At 42.0% G+C, this 23,365-nt stretch overlaps 1 protein-coding gene across 7 annotated transcripts in view; it reads left to right on the forward strand.

The window, feature by feature from the left end:
* SLC16A7 (solute carrier family 16 member 7) overlaps positions 1-23,365 on the forward strand; it is a 134,461-nt gene that overhangs the window by 68,047 nt on the left and 43,049 nt on the right. For 5 of the 7 annotated variants that reach the window (XM_005297970.5, XM_042855737.2, XM_042855679.2 and 2 more), the window contains exon 2: positions 9,843-10,085. In XM_005297970.5, coding sequence (XP_005298027.1) covers positions 9,872-10,085 — 214 coding nt within the window. In that variant the 5' untranslated portion in view covers positions 9,843-9,871. Of the gene's footprint in view, positions 1-5,515; positions 5,541-7,498; positions 7,546-9,842; positions 10,086-23,365 lie in introns of those variants that run through there. The other 2 variants (XM_065557990.1, XM_065558001.1) reach the window with 2 other exon arrangements.

The following is a 23,365-nucleotide window of genomic DNA, read 5'->3' on the forward strand; positions in this document are numbered from 1 at the left end:
TTAATTTTACCAAAGGGCTGGCACCAGACTTGATCACTTTTATTGCCAAAACTGATTAATTCTTCAAATTTAACCAGTTACATTTCATTTAGATATATGCACTTGGACTTGGTTGTGGTGTTGCATGTTTAAGGTTACAGATAGTCTATAGGATGACTTTCTTGAGGTAATTCAAATGGAATTGCTGACACTTCATGGCAAGCACCATGTCTTCATATATGTTTGTACTGCACTTAGCACAATACAGCCCCAATCCTGATATGCAATATAATATTATAAGGTTGGTGTAGCTTTTACATTTGTATATTAACAAAAGAGATGATTTTCCAGATTTGATCTATTTGATGAAATGTCTAATACTTGAGAATTTTCTAATTCATTGTAAACAACAATTACAGATTTCAGTGGTCTTACACTGACTGAAAATCATTGAGATGTTCTAACAGAGAGACTGATATCTTCTTGTGAATCAGCTAAATGTGTGTGACCACAAATCAGCTGTCTAACCATGAATATGAGTGATACACAGTTTTTGAAAGTGTCTCTGATAGCTCTTCAACACAAATACTGAATCAACGTGGCACCATTTCATTGTTGGATGTGTGGTGAAGAAAAGTAAAAACAAAATGCAAGGAAAAATAATTAAATTAGTTGAGGAAAGACAAATAAATTATTCCATTAGACTGACTGAGTGAAGTAATGTGTCTTGAATTTCTTACCTTCTTGCTTAATTGTTGGTCAATGGTTTACTTTTCCTCAGTTTTCCTTTGTTCAGAGACCCATGTGTCCACTTTTTAATTTAATTTGATATTAGGGGTGAAATCCTGGCCACAATGAAGTCAATGCCAAAACTCCCATTTTCTTCAATGGGGCCAGGATTTAACCTAAGATCTCCTCATGCTCATACAGTCGTTCCAATGCTACTCTTTGCTGATATGTCACAGAGCTTCAAAATATGCTGATATAATGTCCCAGAAGATGTCTTATTGTTATTTTTATCAGTCCTAACAGAACCATGAAACAGCTAAAAAGGAGACTGAGACTGACCTAAAGAATCTCCCCAAGTATAAGCTGAGGTAAAACTTTGGGTCACTTACTGTGGTGTAGCTGCCCAAAAAATATGGACATTTCAATAAAGCTTAAAGTCACTTACAAAGTTGAGTTTTGTGGCCAGAATTTGATCTCACTTAAACAGGGTTGCCAACTTTCTAATCGCAAAAACTAAGTACCCTTGCCCTGCCCCTTACCCCACCCCTTCCCCAAGATCCCACCCCTTCTCCGAGGCCCCGCCCCAACTCACTCCATCCCCCCCCCCTCCTTCCACCACTCACTCTCCCCAACTCTCACTCACTCGCTCATTTTCACCAGATTGGGGCAGGTGTTTGGGGTGTGGGCCCTGGGGGAGGGCTAGAAATGAGGGTTTCAGGGTGTGGGAGGGGGCTCCAGGCTGGGTCAGGGAATTGGGGTGCAGAGGAGGGGGCTGAGGGCTTCAGCTAGGGGTATGGGCTCTGGGATGGTGCCAGGGATGAGGGGTTTGGGGCTGGGACAGGGGGTTGGGGTGTGTATGGGGGTGAGGGCTCCAGCTGGGGGTGCGGGCTCTTGTGTGGGGCTGGGGATGAGGGATTTGGAGTGCAGGAAGGGGCTCTGGGCTTGGGGGTTGGGCCAAGGGGTTTGGAGTGTGGGAGAGGGCTCTGGGCTGGGGTAGGGGTTGGGCTGTGGGGAGGAGTGAGGGCTCTGGCTGGGGGGGGCTCTGGGGTGGGTCTGGGGTTTGGGTGCAGGAAGGGGCTCAGGCTGGAGCAAGGGGTTGGGGTGTGGGAGGGGGTACAGTGTGCAGGCTCCAGGAGGGAGTTTGGGTGCGGGAGGAGGTTCTGACCTGGGGTAGGGTGTTGGGGTGTTAGAGGGGGTTCGGAGTGTGGTCTCCAGGAAGCACTTACCTCATGTGGCTCCCAGAACCAGCCAGTATGTTCCTGTGGCCCCTGGGCACAGGGGCAGACAGGGGGCTCCGCACGTGCTCTCGCTCTCAGGCACCACCCCTGCAGCTCCCATTGGCTGCAGTTCACAGCCAATGGGAGCTGCGGAGCCTGCACTTGAGGCAGGGGCATGCATGGAACCTCCCTGGCTGCCCCTGCACCTAGGAGCCAGAGAAACATGCCACTGCTTCCAGGAGCCGCACGGAGCTAGGGCAGGCAGGGAGCCTGCATTAGCCCTTCTGCGCCACCAACTGGACTTCTAATGGCCTGGTCAGCAGTGCTAACCAGAACTGCCAGGGTCCCTTTTCAACCTGGTAATCCGATCAAAAACCAGATACTTGGCAACCCTACTTACACTGGTGTAACAATACTGATTTCTATATAGCTGCTTCAGATTTGGCTTCAGTCCTGCTAAGCACATAAGCACTTGCTTATATGATCTGCTGAAAAGGGATGTGTGATGGGTTGGACCCCTTGGGAAGCCACCTGATGTGCTGAGATACCACTGAGTCTACCTGTTCTGCCATCATAATCCCCCTTTTACCTGTCTTGCTGAGCTAGGCTATTGAAGCCTCCTCTAACACACATACAGGCAGTGCCACACCCAGCTGCAGATTAGCTCTGGAAAGACTCAGTTTAATGGACTTGCTCCAGCACTCAGATGTCCACCTCCTTTTGAGTGCAGACCCAAAGATATATTACAAAATTTGTCCCCTCCCTCAATGCGGAGAGAGGTGTGCACACTTCTTGTCCCCACCCCCAGTTAGAAATTACGGAAACTGGGTTTAATAATAAACAAAACAAATTTTATTAACTATAAAAGGCAGATTTTAAGTGGTAAAAGGAACAAAGCAGATTACTAAGTAAATGAAATCAAACACGCAAACTAAGCTAGTTTCACTAAAGAAATTGGTTACAAATAGTATTTCTCACCCTAGATATTGTTGCAGGCAAGTTGCAAAGTTTCTGTGGTTCAGAGTTCCAGTTATATTCCTTTTCAGACTGGACCCCTGTCTTAGACTGGACTCCCCCCTTGCCTTCCCTTCAGGTGGCTTTTGCAGACTTTCTTCTTGGGCAGACAGCCATGAAGAGGAGTCCTGTTTGCCTTCCTCCCCACCCTTAAATAGGATTTACATGAGGCGGGAATCCTTTGTTTCCTGAACTTGAACCCCCTTCCCTTACAGTGGAAAGTTACAAGAAGTCCCAGATAATGTTTTAGTATCAGATGACAAGACGACCTGACTCTGTAGGATCACAATGACCATGAGTCAGTGGCAGTATGGAATGTCCACAGGAAGGCCAAGCTTTTCACAGTCTATTGTCCTCGTTGATGGGCCATTTGCTCTGTCTGGCTTTTCCATTGTTGTACCTGAAGTGTTAGTTGTGGATGTCACCCAAAGTAACATAGTTGAAATACAGATACATAGTCAATATTCCTAACTTCAGATACAGAAATGATACAGGTATACAAATTGGATAATCACATTCAGTAAATCATAACCTTTCCAATGATATCTCACATGAGCCACCTTTCATAATGTATATCTCACTTTTGTCATATTCATATCGTAAGCATATTTTCATAAAGTATATGGAATGACACATCACAGGATGGACTAAAGCACATGCTTAAAGTTAAATATGTGAGTAAGTGCTTTGCTGAACTGGGGCCTTACACTGATGTAAGTGGCATTTGAATCATGCTCTCTGGGTTCACCCATGTGCATAAGGCAAGTGTAATACCTAAGCATCACTTAACTCACATAAATCCTATTTTGAAGTCTTAAATGGGCATAGGATTTAAGTGATACCTAGGCCTTGTGCTGGTCGCCTGAACATGGGTGAATTTCACCCTAAGTGCATTCATCCAATATTCCCAGTGACATGAAGATTTACATCTGAAATTATCATTGTTTAACTTACTAAACTAGGTTCTTCCCTTACATTCAGTGTGTGCTGGGACTCAGCATCAGCACATCCCAGCATCAAACAGACAAGCTCTTTAAGCAGAAGTTTTTTTGGCCTTGAAACTTGTCCCCCCCCCCCACATTGGTCTGCTAGAGCTTGACTTTGTTAACACTCTAGGCATGAGACATAGCTCATCTTTCTTGCACTCAGTTGTGGAGGGGGTGGGCTGCAGAGCAGAAAAGCTGTATTATTATATCTGTTTTGAGTGGATGGGGGGGGTCTTATTTAACTACAAAGCCTGTTGGGGCATATTTGTATAGTTATTGCACTGGAGCGAGCAGTCTATTACCATCTTTATTGCATAAAACAAATTGCCTATAGGTGTCCACAGTGTGGGATGGGTGCCTGTTTAATTAATATGTGTACAGTCATTCTCTTTTTATATTCCTTCCTTGCTCTTTTTCAACAAAGTATATTTCTATATTTAAAGCACCTTTAGTAGAACACTTCATCCTTACGATATGTCGTGCTATTACCCATTGGAAAGAAGAAAACTATTAGAAAACACAGATGGGCATAATACAGTCAGCCATAAATTGGTACCTTGCAAATTCGTTTCCCATTGGAGGGAAAATCATTTAAGCAAAGTCTGGGTATTTTTTTGTGTAAGTGTAATCTCTTTTATTTACATTATATACCTTAGTCCTTACAAAGAAGTGGTCAAACTGCATGCAAGTGTAATGCCAACAGACCCTGGTCGTCGGCAGCAGGATCGACACTGGGACTTCTGGAGCTTAGTGCAGGAGCCTCTAGTACATGAGCGAGAAGCCAACTAGCTATAGAGAAGACTCATTTTATCTCTCTAAGTGGTCTCGGTGCCACTAGATGGGACAGAACACCACACCCAGGAGGTGTGTGGGCAGAGATGAAAGTAATATTAAACACTTACTGGTACGGGGGCCCAGCTCTGGGCCTTGGGCAGAAGGGCGGGGCCTCAGGCAGAAGGGGCGGGGCTAGGGGTCAGCCTCCCCCAGCCAGCCCATCTGCACTGCCTGGCCCGCTCCATCCGGGGCTCCGGCGGCAATTTAAATTGCCGACCCTAGGGCAGCTGCCCCTTTTGCCCCCCTCTCCCCCATCAGTAACCCTGCCAGTAGGGTCCCTATCAGCAGGGCCGCCGACCGGGGAGGGGGAGGGGCAAAAGGGGCAGTGATGTTAAAGTACTGCTGCAGCAGTGCTTTAAGGAGGGTTCTTTGCCATGGCAGCACTTAACGTCAGCTGTGTACAGGCTAGTACCAGCTTCTTACTAGTATGCTGTACTGGTCCACTCTCACCCCTGTTTGTGGGTTACATACTTCCCCTAGCTGAGGAAGCATGTCCTGAGCTTCAGAAACTTCCCAGTTTAAATCCCAGAATAGCTGCCACTTGTAATGCTGACAGACCCCAGCTGTTGGGCAGGACTGAACCTGCATGAGCTGTTCCTGCATGAGCGAGAAGCCAACTGGCTGCTAGCTAAAGCTGTAGAGCAGACTAATTTTATCTCTCTTTCTCTAAGTGGTCTCGGTGCCACTAGATGGGACAGAACACTACTCCCAGAAGGTGTGTGGGTTACACAAACAATTATCTTCTTTAAGGAATCTTTGCCAAAACACACTGCAATGCCCAGTAAGTAACTCTGCCCCTAGAATTGGCTGTATTTGTAAAGATTAAGACAGAGCACAAATTTCTCCCTTAAAAGAACCTTCATCACAAAACTAACAAGAATATAACATTTCTTCAAAGACTGAACAGTGTTCACAGGGTAATAAAAAGAACATGTACAAGTATGCCTGACCATGCCACCTGGTGACTCCTGCCATAAGAAATTATCCAAAGCCCAGTAAATAACATAACATATTTATAAAAATATTAGAAAACTGTAATTTCTGCAGTGTTTAAACAAGACAATTTTCCTCTGTATTGCAGAAAGTGTAATTCCTGTATAGTCAATTCTTCTGAACTGGTGTGACCAGCAAACCACTGATTTTAAATTTAGTAGACATGCCTAGTGATGAATGAGTTTGGGATTAAGGTATAACATATAGATTATTCAAATCACTAAACCTCAAATTTCTTTTTGACTTGGGCCGCGATTCTACAATTTAATCCATCCCGGCAGCAGGGCTGGCTCCAGCGTTTTTGCTGCCCCAAGCGGCGGGGGGAAAAAAAAAAAAAAAAAAAAAAGAAGCCGCGATCAGCAGCACTTCAGCGGCAGCTCTACCGCTACCGAATTGCCGCCGAAGAGCCAGACGTGCCGCCCATCTCCGTTGGCCACCCCAAGCACCTGCTTGCTGCGCTGGAGCCGGCCCTGGTCGGCAGACACCTGTACAAATCAATGGGATTTGGGCTCCTAAATTATCTAGGTGCTTATGAAAACCGTACCCTTACCACATACTTCACTTAGACACTGAGCCTTATCCCTACTCTGCCACTGATTTATTGTGAGACTTGGGCAAGTTGTTTAACCTCTCTGTACATTAGTTTCCCCATCTGTAAAAGGGATAATAATGTTTAATGGCTTCACGAGGTATTGTGAAGCATAATGCACACATTTTTGCAAAGCCCTTTGTTATCCTTGGCTCCTCCTACAGGTTTTGAATGTACTGGACACATGCCAAGTATTAATGGTTATTGTATCTTAATTAAGGGCACATTTTTCATGTCCCAAGTTCTTTCCACCACAAATGAATGGCTACCTAATCAAGCACAAAGAAGTTGCAAGCCTACTTTGGTTTAAAAAAACCTCCCAAACCTAAAAACATTTACTGTTAGATATACACGAAAGCAAAACTGCAACTCACCATAAAAGCAGAGTCTCTGTAAACATGAGAAAGACAAACCTTTTCAGAATATTTCTTGACAAGCTGTTGATGGTTCATTTTGGCAGTGGGCAACTGCAGAATATTAATAAAGTACTGGGAGAAGAACAATCTGAACATGTTGGTGCTGGCTGACCAAAAGCTGCAGTGCATGATATCAAGATTCATTATTTATCTCTAGTTATTGGTCTTCGTCTGACCTCGTTTCTTTCTTTCTTTCTTTCTTTCTTTCTTTCAGTGGCATTCACTGACACTAACCTTTGACATTGAACCATCCACAGAGATGGACTGAACATTCACCCAGTTGATTTTCTAAGTGGCCAGAAATTAGATTCCAGTAAGCAAAGTGAAATCTAGATAACTGTGCTTAGCACAATCGGGTCCTGGCCCATGGGGGCAAAGAACAGGCAGAGCCAGCCCAGCACCTGGTGGAAAAGCCTATGCAATGGGTGAATTTCCTGGGGGGTTATGTTTTTGTAGGGTTCAAAAACTATATTTGGTCAACTTTTTCTCAGTGATGTGATGGTAGTGATTTTTAAACAGGTATGTATTTATATATATAAAATGGAGGACTTACTCAGTTTATCACTTTAAACTATGTTACATTATTGACTTACAAGTTGATGTTGTATAGACTGCATTGGTATAATTTTTAATGGGGATAAAATGTTGATACATGAATCTGAAATATCTTCAGTTCAAACTGATGAAATATAGGAAAATAGATTAATGTCTGAATTTTTTAAATGTGTATTTGTAGGATCTGTCCAAAAACTTTGTCAGCAGAGCAAGGAAATTGTGATCAGTGGCAGGTAGGAATCACTGCAATTACCCTGTCGTACCCTCAGTTGGTCTACCTATAGGAGTGAAGTAGTGTATTTCATGCTAAATTGAGTTTGTTTTCTGAATGCTTAGAAGTGGGATTAATAAATCAGCATGTCTTTTGGATGGCCAGGGGAAATGTTTTTTTTTAGTTTTAGCATTTCAGACCCTGATTCAGAAAGGCACTTAATCATGGACTTAAGTGCTTTGCTGAAGTTAAACATCAGCTAGCAATCTATGCAGTCAGAAAAAGCTCTTTGTCCCCATTGTCCAGATTCTTTATTTCTTTCAAATAAAGGACCCGATTCTCCTCTCACCCCAGTATTACTCAATGGAGTCACTTGAAAGTAAAACAGGATAAGCGAGATCAGAATAAGGTCCAAGGTCTTGTACTATATATATATGTGCTGTATGTATGCAACAGATACCTATTCCTGACAAAACTAGGCATGTCTGATGTGATGCAAAAGCCAAATTATTTGGGCGTTTCCAACTTTGCATAGGAGCCAAATGTATTTTTGTTTGATTTAACCCATAGAGGTCTGTTATTACAATCATCTTGGAGAGCAGTGACTTTATGTATGGGCTAGGCTGGTAATAGATAATCTTAAAGACAACCCTATGCTTGTTTTCTAACATATATTGTATGCCTTGCAAGATGCACTTTACTATGAGTGTGCTCAAAGCACACTCCAGAGAGATTAATTTAAGATAACACAGTTCATTTTTTACATTTTACTAAAGGTAATCATATCACTGCCACCACTGATACAATTTGCTATGAGAAATCTGAGCATTCTTTAAGTGGCATGGAAAAAAATCACATGGAGATCCACTGGCAAAAGTGTGCATAATGGAAATCTACACATAATTCTGGGTCTGTAACTTTGGTTGATGGCATAGAGGTGATCACCTGAGCTTAAAACAGAGATGAAATGCCCCAAAAGGAACAGAAGTGGAGAGTGGAAGCTTTATTGCATGTTCTCTACATGTTCTGGAAAAGCATAGAAGTAAACACTGAATGACTGGTGCTCCATGTTTTTCGGGTCGGGAGATACCATGCTGGGAGGATAGCAGGACTAGGAAGCAGACATTCCATCCAACATGTTCTCCACTGACACCAGTTGATTTCTAAGCAGGATGTGGATGGTCTTGGTGTTCAGATACTAGATGAGCAAAGTATAAACCTTAATTAGATAGAGTTTAATGGAGGTTGATTTGATTTGCCCATTAATTCTCCATAGGGCTCCATAGTGTTTGCTGGTTGTACTTGTTATCCCTCCCATAAGAGGAACATGAAGTGCTATATCTGTAAGATTTGACTCCTGAAGCTTTCTACAATAGAAAATTATTAGCTGTTAAAAGTTTATGAGACATTTTATTCTCTTGGTAAAAAACTCTGCTCTCATATCCTCACGGCAGTTATTGACTTTAAAAATCTGCCACGTATACATGTTCAGAACTCCTTCTGACATCAGTAGGAATTCTGTGTATGTAAGAAAAGCAAAGTATTAAAGTCAAGTTCTGTAATGTGCAGCTGAAAGAAGAACTGTATTCTTATAAGTTACTGCGTACATCAAAGTATGACAACAAAGCTGGTTAAAAAATTCAAAAATAAATACATCACAGAATCATAACTTTTTTTAAACTCTTATGATGGATACATAGAGAATTTAAATCTGATTTGAAACTTTAAAAAAAAAACATTTTCATATAGTAAAAGTGAAAGATTTCAAAAGCATTTTTTGGGCAATTTGTTACTTTGTATTATTTCCCAAAGACTTGTAAACTTTGAGCAGATGTTATTGTAACAGTGGATTGCAACTTTTTACCATCATTTACTATAAGGGTGAAATCAAGCTTTACTTTATATTTTGACACCTGTGTTTGAATTAAAAGGACAAATCTTTAAGACACTGGAGCTATGTCAGTTCCCACCAGCTGAGAATCTGGCCCAAAATGTCACTTTTTTATAAGTGATTAATTGCTAAATATAACTTCAGTGATTGGGATCAATGATCTGTAACAGTTACAAGGTATTTAATGCAATTCTCTGAATAACTATTGCCAATTAATTCCCCCTCTCCCTCTAGGGTAGACATGGTTTTAAAGGCAAATATTCATGCTATATCATACCACGCCTTCTGGTATAATTTGGGAGATTGTTTTCTATTGTGATTATGATTTATAATCCGTTATTATTATCAATAATATGTATTTGTTAAATTCAGTGTGCTAAAGCAAAAAGGATGCTATTTGAAACACTGTTTCTACTTTTCATTTACAGCCTAGCTTGAAAACAGACAAAGCCTGACAATGCCGCCGGCAACAACAGCACCACAGTACGCACCCCCAGATGGAGGATGGGGCTGGGTTGTGGTCTTTGGGGCTTTTATCTCCATTGGATTTTCCTATGCATTCCCAAAAGCCATCACAGTGTTCTTCAAGGAAATTCAGGAGATCTTCCACACATCATATAGTGAAATAGCTTGGATATCATCGATTATGTTGGCTGTTATGTATGCAGGAGGTAAGGCATTTGAGAAACTAACAAATGGTATAGCTCTTTAGGGTTTTGTGTAGTCTTAAATAATGTAAAGTTAATTCCTGTTGCCTGCTTGCACACTCGCTCACCATACCCTGACTTATCATGGCATAGCTGTAGCTACTCCATAGTTAAGGTTGCATCTATGTTTCCTATTATTTCATCAGCCCCTGATCCTTTCTTAAATCTAAAAAGTAATATCAGTCAGGGTTAGATCTGGAACCAAGGTAAAGTTGTTCTGCTATATTTGTCTGTAATCAGACAAAAGGTTCTTCAAAAAGACTTCCAACTTTGTCACTTTGTAGCCAAAAAACCCTCCAAAAATCAATCAATCACACTAAAAACCATACATATAAAGGAGGGCAATAAAATTTAGTCTACCCGATACATTGGTTCATCTGGTTCAAATGTAGGGCTTTGCAAGGTGCTGAGCACACAATGGGGTGCTGAGTGCTCTCATCTGCCAGTGATGCTCAGGGCCTCAAAGAGTTCCCAGTACCAAATATTAGTTGATTGAACTTAAATTTAGAAAATTCTGATAATATTAATATCACGTTTATGAGACTAGCTGCCCCTCTGTCCCCCCTGTGGTCTCTCTGAGGGCACTTTCCCTGAAGTGTTAAAACTCTTGCCCTTACCCGTTTGCATGGAATCTCATGATTATTCCACTCTTAAACTAAGATCCAGAGTTCTCCCCATGTATACCAGCTGCTTATCATCCTGCAAGTCCTACTGGGTTTCAGGCACCAGCATTTCCTCCCTTAGCGAATGGAATGCCCAGTGAATAAGTATTCCAAGACACCATGTTCTTGAAAACAAAACAAATAACCGTATTTAAGGTTAGAAAAGGTAATTACACATTAGGAAAAAAGGACTAAAAATAAAACTTGCACACATGTCTATCTTACCTAAAGTACTACCATCCCATAATGGCAACCAAGGCAAGCTTTGCTTCTTCAGGCACCCCTGCTGGTTGCTTTGTCTGAGTATCTCTCTCCACACCCTGGAGAGTGTGTTTTAAAACCCTGCCTGGTTTCTTCACTCTTTTGGAGGCTTCTTTAAGTGTTAGTGGGCTTGCCCCCCCACCCAAATCAAACTAGTGCTGTAGGCTGTCCAGGGGATTAGCTCAGGGTTATCAGGGCCAGTAATTCTGGCATTGTCATTTAATGACAGTGGAAGCTGATAGGTGACTATCATAAGACATCTCCTCCTTCGTGTCTGGAATGTTCCAGATGGTTCTCATGGGGAAACACTTAGTCAAAATATATTTGTCCTGAAAACAGGCCAGTGGCAGATTAAGATATAGTATTCATAATTATTAAAGAGCACCCACATATTTCTCAGAAGTGACACCTGAATAGTAATACAATATGGTAATATCAGGCCCTATACACTTAAAAAGTGGTTGCTGGAGACATACACTTTCATTCTTAACAAAGTAAGCTCCTAGTCCTTTTCCTTACAGATGTAGATCTCAGAGCCTCTGTCCTGGGATGTTCAGCGGCAGTGCTTGGACAGGAGATGGAGTATAATCCTTTGTACCATGCCTATTCTGGGCAGTGTTGGAGGTTCCTGTATTAGCCCCTGCTCTATGCAGAATCTCGGAGGCGCAAAAGTGTCTTAAAGCCATTTTTGCTTCCCTTTTTTCCCTTTCCTCTTAGCTGTGTCTTCTGTGCAGGGCCTGCTGAGGGCATGGAGTCTGTCTTACTGTTTGTAACATGCCCCTCTAATCACTGCAAAGTTTTGTAAAGGCAGATTTGTCCTGCAACCTTAACTAAGTGTTTTGTTGCCTGGGATTAATGTTTAATTTGCACAACCATCCATATAATCTCTCAATTTGGCCCTTAATTATTAGTAGTACAAATGCTAATAATATAGCATTCAACAATGGGAGAGCTCATTTTAGGAGACCACAAAACAGAAAGAGTTTGTTTATGATACTACCTATTTTTTTATTTAGTATTTCTTTAAATCCAGTGGCCAACAACCTGCTAATTTCCCATTCAATCTAGACTAACCAATGTATACCTCAGTCAATGTAAATAACATCAGTACAAGAAAACTGTGTAAAGTTATTTCGATGTCTTATTACAATACTAACAGTGGGCAACCCTGCCCAACATAAACTTTCTTTGAAGCCACACCTGCTGTATAACTGTTTCCTAAAAAATAAGCCATTTAGACAATCACTGGCAGATTATGAAATAGGCAAGCCCTAAGAAAAACATTTGAGAAGGAAATCATTCTATTGTTTTTCCTCTCTGGATAGGGCTATGTTTGCATTCTAGCATTTGATGTATTGTAATCTGAAATAAACAGGAGGTACAAGCTGCATTGTTTACTATGAAGTGCAATAGGTATATCTAAAATGTTACTGGTACACTTTGTTCATCATACTGCTAATTGAGGCAACCTGAAAAAAATCTTAAGATCTGACATACTCATTATGGCTTAGCATTCAACCTACTAATCATCTCAGTGGGGTCATTGAGTAAGTTAGAATCTATTCAGAGGTTCTTTGCTTTAGAGGCTGCAGCCTCTTGCAGTAATTAGATGGCATCTGTGTCTCAGTAACAAGATATTAACTTACCTTTCAATGTTTGGGGGAAAAAATGAAACTAATAAAAGGCATCCAGTAAGGAGCTAAGAGAATGTTAATTATGTTTATCACTTACTTCATACTTAGAATAAATGGCATTACATTGTAGCAGACCATCTGGCAATCCATATGGTCTCCTAGAGTCCTGGTGAATTTCAGCAAATAGGTGAAGCACAGTGTTCACCCCGTTAGGAAAGCACTAAGCCAAGGTGGCAATAGTATAAATTAAATCAATAGGAAACCTTCCCCCCCCCCCTCAATCCAATATAATGCACACTTGTATGCTTTTAACAATGAGCACATATATTGTGTTTCTTTTTAGTTAGTTAGTTATTTTCTGTTTGTTCAAGTTGATTAAATTGCTAACCCTGAAAACAATGTCTTCTGTGTGATCATCATGGTACATGGACAATGGGCAGCCAGTGGCAGTGAGAGCTCTCCATATTGTTCAGCCTGTGCAGTCTGAATCATCCTCTCTGGAGAGGAGCAGTAGTTCAGTCACCATGGCAACTCATTCTTCTGCCTCTCTTGAGCAGAAACTGTCAATTGTGTTAAATTAAAGGTGATGGTTTTGTGATGGACTCCTGATCACAAGGGACTGAGATTGAGACCACCGAACTTATTTTACTGGAGGCCAAGACACAGGATGTTGTGGAGTTTGTGTGTCAGTGGCTATAATGCAACTTATTTTTATCTATCTACCTACTTTAATATTTATATAACTATAGATACATAGATTAAACTTTGCTCTCTATTTATTTCATAAATTCACTTTTTACTCTGCACAGCATTAACGGCCAAAAAGTGGCTGCAGTAAAACAGAAAGCTTTCTCCAAATGGTTGCCTTCTTAGGGTTCAATCCACTTCCCATTAAAGTCAGTGGAAAAATTCTCATTGTCAGCAGCAGAAGTTTGATAGGGCCCTTCATAACAACTATGAAGCCAGTTCCATGTGACAGCTCAGTGCACCCCAGACATGCCTGACCCTATGTGTTAATTTTCCTTGGGAAATAATATTTGTTTTTGCTATTAGATTCTGCTTTGCTACTGTTTTTTTCAGTGATAAGTTCCATGGTGGCCCAATAATGACTATTTGGGGTTCAGCACAGCAGAATGAAACATTTCTCTCAAAGAAAAGTGTTTTGGTATTTTATGGTTGTAATAGAAAAATAAATAAATGAAAGTATAGCCATTTCTATGTACAACTTCAAAGTCCCCTTCCATTATTTGATAACTTTTATCAAGAAAACAGACAATACTATTGAGGGTAACAAAATGGTGTCACATCTTTATTAATGAAAATATTCTTCCACCCCCACCCCCACAGGTACTGGCAGTACTTAAAATTAGAGACCCACAAGGATGATAGAAAGGAATGGCAATAGATCATGGTGTCCTAGTCCAAACCAGAGTGGTGCTAAGTGCCCTTAACTCCCATTGTCTCAACTTCTACTTCAACGGGAGTTGAGGGATCAGCATCTGGCAGGACTGAATTCCCTGAAGAGTTGCCATAGTTCAACGAGAGAAGGATCCATTTCCATTCTAAGTGAAGTAATTTCTAAATAGATCATTTAAAAAGAACTTTGTGATCCTTCTGGATGAAAGATGCTATAGAAACTTAAGTAATAATTGTGACTATTTCACACTAGATAAACTCTGACAGTGAACAAAAAGTACAGTAGTTCACTTTTCTCATCTCTCTTTTCCCCATGTCTTAAGTGATGCATATTTTAGGTTACTTATTTTTATATAGCAACAAATTTTGAAAGGGTTTGTTCAGATGACAATTCAAAAATAACCTACAGACAAGTGCTCATAGTGTCTTTGTCAAATATTAATTAGGAAAATAACTTTTCATATGGTATGTTCAAAATATTTGCAATTTTACCTCAGTGGGTGTTTCAGTGATATTGCTGTGAAGATGAAATGGCATGCTCTATGGAAATGACAGTTTGCAAAATCCATGTAACACAAACAACAGATGGCTGCATTTTTAACTTTTACACTAGCACTAAGCCCCCGTGATTTTTCTGTTGAAGAACTGAGAGGTTTTTCCTGATTTTTACAGAGGTTTGGCACACAAATCTGAGTGAATGTGAAGAAGGTGATTGAGAAACTTTCCTGTCCTGACCTATATCCCTTTTTGTGAGGGACAAACCTATATTCCCCACCAGAATATGCAAAGTGTTGAATTTTAATAACCTAATTTAAAGTGTCATTGAAAACAGAACGTATCAACTTTCCAAATGCCTCATGGGCATGAGGGAATAGTTCACATTTAGTTTAAAATATATGTACAACATCTATGTCAAGTTAATTTGAGACTGCAGATAAAGGAAAGGGAGTCATAATGAGATGGCACAAGAACAGAGAATTGTGAATCTCATTAACAAACTGAGACAAATACAAGAAAAGACGTTTCAAGAGTAACAAAAATAAACTTACAGAAGCTTAATTTAAAAAAAGACTTACGTGTTAAAGAAGCCTGAGAAATCCTTCATAGGCTAGTATAACCTCTTCTTCCTATGCCGCTTCCAAGACTTTGCTAATAAGCTTGAGGGTGTATTGTGTAGGACAGTTTTCTAAGTACTGTCATAGCAATCTTCCTCCTAAATCCTCAAACTTGCCTAATACACAGAAAACACTTATTTAACTGGACGAAGGAAGAAAGATGCAAAAAAGGCCTTCATTGGTGCCTTTTTTCCATGTTGCTGTTTTCAGACAACTCTAAACATGTGGAGGAGATCAGTCTACTATTTTTCCTTTCTTGTCAGTCTTCACGTTGGCTCGGATTCAATAATAATAATTTCTCCCTCGGGTCACCTGAGCTTCCCCTGGGAAGCCAGCCTCACAGTTAGGAATATGCTGCTATGGAGAGAAATACCATCTGATTTTGTCTTGTGTTATAATGTTTACCATAATTCTAAATAATTGCTTTAGAAACATTCAAATGTCACAAAACTATCCCCCCAACCTCCTCCTCACCCCCAAAATTGTGATAAATGACAATATAGTGTATACCATAACATATGTTTTAAGGTTAAATTCTTTATGTGGCATGAATTATTCAAACTTCTCACATTTACATACATCCATGTAACATGAATTATTTTATTTAACATTCAGCAGAGCAACTGTTTTAATCTCTAACCAGTTTTACTTGCTTTATCAATTTTTTTTTATTTTTTTAAGCTGGGCACTTATATCAGCAAAGCGCTAATACTACCAGTGTTTCTATCCAAAAATAAAGATTCTTTATTCCTGTCCCAAATTTTTCTGAGTAACCAGTCACTGAAAAAACAATAAATAGAATACACCATAAAGTACAGTTTCTGAGGGACTAAAACCTTTGGTTTGTTTAAGATAGATATCAATGGACCAATTTTGTCCTTTGATATGTGCATTCAACTTGTAAAGCATGCTTACTTTGTGTGTACTAGTAATATTGGATTAGTTCCCAGATAGTTCATCATATCAAGGATCACACGATGCTTATACTTATGATAAGTGTGTCTTGGGACTCAAAAGGTCAGGAAACAATGATGTAGCACATATGGAATCCTGAGATACTTAGGCAGACACCCAAGAAAGTACCATGGGGAAGGAAAAGTCTATCTAGTCCTGCTGTGTATACTATTGTAATCATATTACCACACTAAATGAAATAATAAACTTAATGTTTTACAATGTACCTATTACAAAGCATAACTATTCCATTGTTTTGAAATCAGAAAGAAATATTTGCCTGTTTATTTTTGAAGTGTATATTCCAGTGGAAGAGAGTTGAATGGAGGCTCATTTGTGAGATATTTCCAAATCAGAGTTAAATAGCTGTTACTGTTCAGAAGAATCCTACTGTAGTTCATAAATATATGTGGTTGATAGTGGAAAGAAGTAGATCATGGACTTATTAGCGAGAGATGCGTACTGATCCTGAGGGAACTCCAAAATACAAACAATGAGACAGTGTTGACCTTCCTTCTGAGGCTAGTGTATCAATTAATTTAATTAACTAGTTTTCAAGCTCTGTGGGGAGATCACATGCAATATCTACTGCAAAAGGTTTCTCTTTTCAATCAAAACCTTCTTGTGTCATTTGTTTAGTACTCTGTCAATTTTAAATTCACCTTTGGCAAACGATCAATTATAACTGCTTATTTAAATGCAAACTGTGCATTTTTTTTCCCTCTCAGAATTTCAGGAGTAACAGGGAACATGACCAGTCTGTTGTTCTTCTCCCCCCCACCCCCCACAGGTTTTGGCAAGCTATTTTTTTTCCAAAGTCAAAAATCAGTGAAGCAGTTGCACTACAGCTTTTCATTAAGTTTGTTCAGAGGAGGAAATATTTTTTCTAGCTATACTAGCTTTGACAACAGATCAAAGAATTTGATTAAACTAGACGACTTTGTTGCGAAAAAAGATGTTGATTTCTTCACTTAATTCTAACACCCCTTGCAACAGTTTCCCTCTTGATAATTTCTGCAAGCAATCTGTATAAAACTTTGAAGTGATTATAATCAAATGCATTAATTTTACAAAATATACAATTTAATTGTTCTCTTTAAGTTCCTGCCATTATGATGATTTATATTACACTACCAATAGAGACCCCAATTGATATCAGGGCCTCATTGTGCTAGGTGCTGTACACTAAAAGACAGTCCCATCCCCAAAGACCTTACAATCTAAGTACGGCAAGACAGACAGAGGGGTAGAGAGGAAGTATTATTATATCCATTTTACAGATAGGGAACTGAGGCACAGAGAGATTAAATGTGCCCAAGGTGCCACAGGCAATCTGTGGCAGAACAATGGTTTAACCCAAATCTCCTGAGTCACAAAGTTTTGTCATCATAGCTACATTAGTCAGGGGTATGATGAGATGTGATTTGTGACTGACATAGATATGCTGGAAAAAGCCCTTTGGGTAGAGGCTGTTATACTGGTAAAACTGTACTTTTGCCGGCATAGCTTATTTTGGTTGGGGAGCTGGAATAAGCTATACCAGCACAAGTGCAGTTTTGGTAGTATAAGCTGTATCCACTCTAAGAGCACTTTGCTGGTACAGTTATGCTGGCAAAGCTTTCCAAGTGTAGACCTGACCCTGGTCTAGTACTTTATCCATAAGACCAATTTTTCTCACTGTGAAGTTCTGCACACATTGTTAGCAGGCAGAGCTTCTGGTGCACTAAACAATAATCCCATATGGTATTTGATCTACATTTTGTATCCTGCGTATCATTTCACAATGTTTCTCTGTCAATGCCACAGCTTTATCAATTGTGAGACCAGTTGTGGTGCCATTACAATTTGCTAGAGCTCATAAAGTTATCCACTTATATACATTTTTTTCGCTGAAGATGTTCACTAGCAGTTGTTCTTTACAAATATAATTTCCCTTAATATAACTTGCCTAAATCACATCACCCACTAAATAATATCTCAACTGGACATAAATGCTGATTAATCCAAATGAACTGCCAAGTTTACACTCTTTTGTAGTTGATTGATCAACTGAAGGTTGAAATCTGTGGATCTGTCACCAGTTCTTCTGCTTACTGTGTGCTTTAAAAGTTGAATATAATTCAGTTTCTTTGCAGCAGCATCCCCAGGCATTTCCCTATAAAAGTCAGTATCAGCTGGCCATATTAACTCTTCTCTGATGGTAGGAGGCATCTTATATTTTGCAGTTCTGTGTGATGCCTTCTTTGACTTTCCAGAAACAGAGATGAATTGAGTGAGCATTTTCTTCCTTTATAAGAATAAGCTTTTAACCTCTGTGGAAATACTAATTTGACTTGGATTTTATCTCCACCCTGAATGTTTCTTAATGCTAGAATGTGTTTGGCCCTTAAGCATGTGAACAATAGAGGAAGGCATAATGAATTTCCTTACTTTTCACAGTCTGCATAGGAGCCAGACACCATAGTCTCTGTGACCAGAGGAGCACAGGGATTGCTCCCTGTTTTCCCAGGGGCACACATTACCCTAAATGGTTAGGGAGAAAGTGGCACAGCCCTTTGCAATGACCTGCTGTGGATTGGCACAGGTGAGAGAACGAGCTTGAAGGGGTGTAGCTGTGGGTGTGCCCTCCCCAGGTGTAGGGAAAATCAAGGAAGAATTGTGTCTCCTAGAGGTAGAATCCCTCCCTGAACTTCTCCCAGGGTGGTTTTGCTCTGAACTACTCCTTCAGTTGGTCTGTGCCTAAATGGCACAATTAATCCCTGCAGCCACATTTTTCAAATGTGAATGCCTAATGTTAAGCACCTAAATTGATGTTTACACATCTAATTAAAATGGTTCTGATTTTCACAGCTGCTATGATTTAATTCCCTAATTGCTGCACAGAGATGCTATTTGTGGAGATATTAGAGAATCCCTTTGCAGAAACCCGGCAGTCTAGAAGGGAATAGAGACACCATAATTTCCAGGGCCGGCTCCAGGCACCAGCCCTCCAAGCACGTGCTCAGGGCGGCATCTGGAGGGGGGCGGCGCTCACCCGGGGAGAGCGGGGCCGCGGCCGGGTTCGCTGCCCTCCCCCGGCACTCCGGCCAGCCGGGGAGAGTGTGGCCGCGGCCGGGCTTGCCGCCCTCCCCCGGCACTCCGGCCGGCTGGAGAGAGCGGAGCCGCCCTCCCCCGGCACTCCGGCTGGTCAGGGAGAGCGGGGCCCCGGCTGGGCTCGCTGCCCTCCCCCCAGCCCTCCGGCCGCCGGGGAGAGCGGAGCCACGGCCGGGCTCGCCGCCCTCCCCCCGGCGCTCCAGCCAGCCGGGGAGAGCAGGGCCGTGGCTGGGCTCTCCGCCCTCCTCCCGGCCCTCCGGCCGCTGGGGGGAGCGGAGCCGCGGCCGGGCTCGATGCCCTCCTCCCGGCGCTCCGGCCGGTCGGGGAGAGCGGGGCTGCGGCCGGGCTCTCCACCCTCCTCCCGGCGCTCCAGCCGGTCGGGGAGAGTGGGCCCGTGGCCGGGCTTGCCACCCTCCTCCCGGCGTTCTGGCCGGTGGGGGAGAGCAGGGCCGCGGCCGGGCTCGGCGCCTTCCCCTGCCGCGCTCCCCGCCGGGGCGGGGCGGGGGGCGGTGGGAGGCTTTTTTGCCTGGGGCGGCAAAAAAGCCAGAGCCGGCCCTGATAATTTCTATGCTGGAGATGTGAGTGAGCTGCATACAGTTTTAAAGGTAAAACAGAGCAAACAGTTTTAGTATGGTGAGACTAAGGTCCTTGTTTGTTTTCTGGACCTCTGCCCAGCAAAGAACAGTAAAAGTAAAGAACTAACAGTGGGATATAAATGCTGTATTGATAGGGAGTCTGTGGCTGTGTGCTATGTTTGATGAATCTGCAGGTGTTAGTCAAATTGAAACCTATGCATTCTGGGATATTAATTTAGTGCTGGGTGGATAAAAATGAAATTTTAAAAAATTAGATGTTTTTGTTGAAACTGGATTTTTTTATTTAAATTAAATATGGGTTTAGTTTAAAAAAAATAAAACTTTAAAATTAATTTTGAAATTCACAACCCATGTTAAGGCCTAAACTTCTTATAATATATTAAAATAATTTAAATTAAATAAAAGAATATCAAATTGTACATGTTTGCCACCAAGTTTTCCCACATTTCCTACCTGTCCTAGAGCTAAAGAAGAGTTCTGTGTAGCTTGAAAGTTTGTCTCTTTCACCAACGGAAGTGGATCCAGTAAAATATAGTACCTCACTGACCCTGTCTCTCTAATATCCTGGGACCAACACAGCTACAACAACACTGCTACAGCTGCAACAACCAAGTTTTAAAGTCAAACCACTGAACTGGTGGAAGTCACCAGCTGTGCCTGGAACCAGAGCATGTTAAAGTGCTAAACCAGCTTTAGACAGCAATAGCCTCTTCTGAGTTATAAAGAGAATATTTTCTTCATTTAATCTTAACAAAGTAGTTGAGTTCAATGTCTAGTTAATTCAATTATAAGAAACCAATTGGGATTTTGGAAAAAAAAATGAGAATCTATTAATAAAAACTAGATGTGAGAGGATGAGGTCCTCTAGTTCTGAAATCTTGAAGGACATAGTGACCAGAAACAATCAATTTCCTTCACTAACTACAGATAATACTTCCTTTGTTTAGTAAATGAGTTAATTTTAAATACACAAGTATGGTTAAACTTTTTGTCTTAATAATACTCAGAACATTTAAGCTAGTTTTATTTAATTGAAAACTTAAAAAAATAGCATTGTTCGGCTACACTGAAAGGATGGGAGACAGGTGGATATGGTTTAATCAGGCTGCAACTTTATTATTAGATGTCTGGGACTACCTGGTGGATAAAAGGGTACAGTGCATGTAACTCCATGATCATTTCAATATCAACCTGGGGGTTTCCGCCAGCATCCCCTTCTTCTATTCTGATCCCCAGCCAGCCATTGCTGGGACCTTACCATCCCCCACCCGTCAAATGAGGGTTAAGATGGGATATAAAGGAAGGGAGGGTTGGCTCCCGGCCGTGCCAGTCATAGGTGCCCCACCCCCATCCTCTGTCCCCCATTCCGCTCTTTCAACAAACACTTCCTTTAAGTCCTTTACCAAGCTATTTATCTGGTCACTGTATGCCTTCCCTATGGAGTACCTGCATTGGACATCAATCCCATACTTACATAATGAATGCTCACCATAACAAAGCCCTCTTGAACCTGCTGTGAGGAAGATGAAACTCCTCCCCGCCCCCCGACTCCACCTTGGCCAATCTGGTGGTGAGGGGAAAATTCCTTCCTAGCAACCCAAGAAAGGAGCGGTTTGTATAATGCTCACAGCAGGTACTGCCCAACCTGGCATTTTGCCACTTCCAAGGGCAGAGAGGGTGGGTGCTGCTCCATGTGGTCCGGGGAAACGGGGGCGTCTCCTGCCGGGCTCACCCTTTATCAACTCCACAGGCCTTCCAGTCCCTGGGAGATGTCAGCGTCGCCACACTGACACACTATATGTTTGAAGCAGCTTCTGTGTCTCTCTCTTACCCCCACCTGTAAAGCACTATACCCCTTCCCCCAGCAAGCTGGAAAATGGCCCGCCCCCACTTAAGGTGCGAGGCAGTCATTTTAATATTTTTAAATTATATTTTAATTTCCATCCAAATAGAGCTTTACACAAATTATAAGTAAAAGATGAATCATCATCTAGTAAATAAGAGATGTATTGTTCACCATTTTCTACATAATAAAGAATGTAAACATTAAGAATCTGAGTAAATGTACGTTAAGCTATATAATTCCACAGATAAACATATGTGGATATACAATATCCTCCTGGTTAACAAAAATAAGCACCTAATTTAGTTTAAAGGCTATATTTAATTGCAAATCAATATGTTTTAATGGTTACCAGGTAAAGAAACAATCTTTCTTTAGAAAATAAAAAGTACAAATGCACAACACAATAAAATTGATCATTTAAATCAAGGTTTCCTGCTTGCTGATTTAAATCATGATTAAAATTGGTGCCTTAATTGCTTTGATGCAGACTATGTCTACGCTTACAGCGGCTCAGCTGTACTGATACAGCTGTGCCATTGTAAGATCGCCCATGTAGTCTCATTATGCCTGTAGTGGAGTGGCTGCCCCACTCCCTGAGAGTATGGGCTGCGACAGGCCAGTGGACCTGCGCAGATAGGGAGCCAATGGGAGAAGAGCTTATTGAGAGCCAATCAGGGCCCAGGTTGGAGACAGCCAATAAGGGCCAGGCTCAGCCCTATAAGAAGGCTGCTCAGAGAGAGGAGAGTCAGTCTGTCCTAGGCCTTTGACAGGGGAAGGTCTGTGTCCAGAGCAGGGAGACTAGCACTGTGGTGCTGGCCAGGCTCAGGGAGCAGAGAGGAGCTCTAGCCTGAGGCCTGCCAGACTGCAGGCCCTGAAGAGAAGGGCCTAGCGGGTGCAAGGGGCCGTAGGGGAAGCGGCCCAGGGAAGTAGACAGAGGGAGGGGAGAGAAGGAGGACAGTGAGACTACTACCAGAGGGTCCCTGGGTCGGGACCCAGAGTAGTGGGCGGGCCTGGGTCCCCTCCTTCCCCCCTTGCAGTACACCCAGCCATTGGCCATAGGGAGCGGCCAGTATAGACTATGCCAGATCCCTGACAGGAGGGATTAGACTTTGGGGTGTGTGGTTGACCATGGTGGCTGGACATACAGACTGCTGATTGACAGCCCTCCACCCCCCGGAAGGGGGTGTGGAAGGACTAAGGGGCACTGCTGGAGAGCAGTGGTCCGGAAGAGGATGCCGTGAGTTGGTGAGCTCAGAAGCCAACCGAGGGCAAGACAACGGGCGGGATACCACTGAGAGGAGGTGCTCCACTGGACTGAGCCAATTCCCAGAGTAACCAGTAGGAGGCGCCGCGGTGGTGAGTCCCAACCTTGTTACAATGCCGATGGGAGAACTCTCTCCTGTCTCTGAGTGACCAAAGCTTGGCCAAATAAAGTGCTAGTGTAGACATGACCTTAAATAAAGCCACCATGGTCTAGTTGCTACTGAAAAAAATTGAGAAGTGAAAATAAGGAATCAGACAGTGGAGCTATTGGGACACACATTGATGAATGACACTCATCATCTGTAGAGTTGTGCTGGTGTTTCAGGCATGTAAAATAGCTTCCTGAGACTGAATCCAGACTGTGGGCCTTATCCTGAGCTCACTATGCCTCTGATCCCGCCAAC

The sequence above is a fragment of the Chrysemys picta genome, chromosome 1 (genome assembly GCF_011386835.1).
Source record: "Chrysemys picta bellii isolate R12L10 chromosome 1, ASM1138683v2, whole genome shotgun sequence".
In the NCBI taxonomy this organism is placed as follows: domain Eukaryota; kingdom Metazoa; phylum Chordata; order Testudines; family Emydidae; genus Chrysemys; species Chrysemys picta.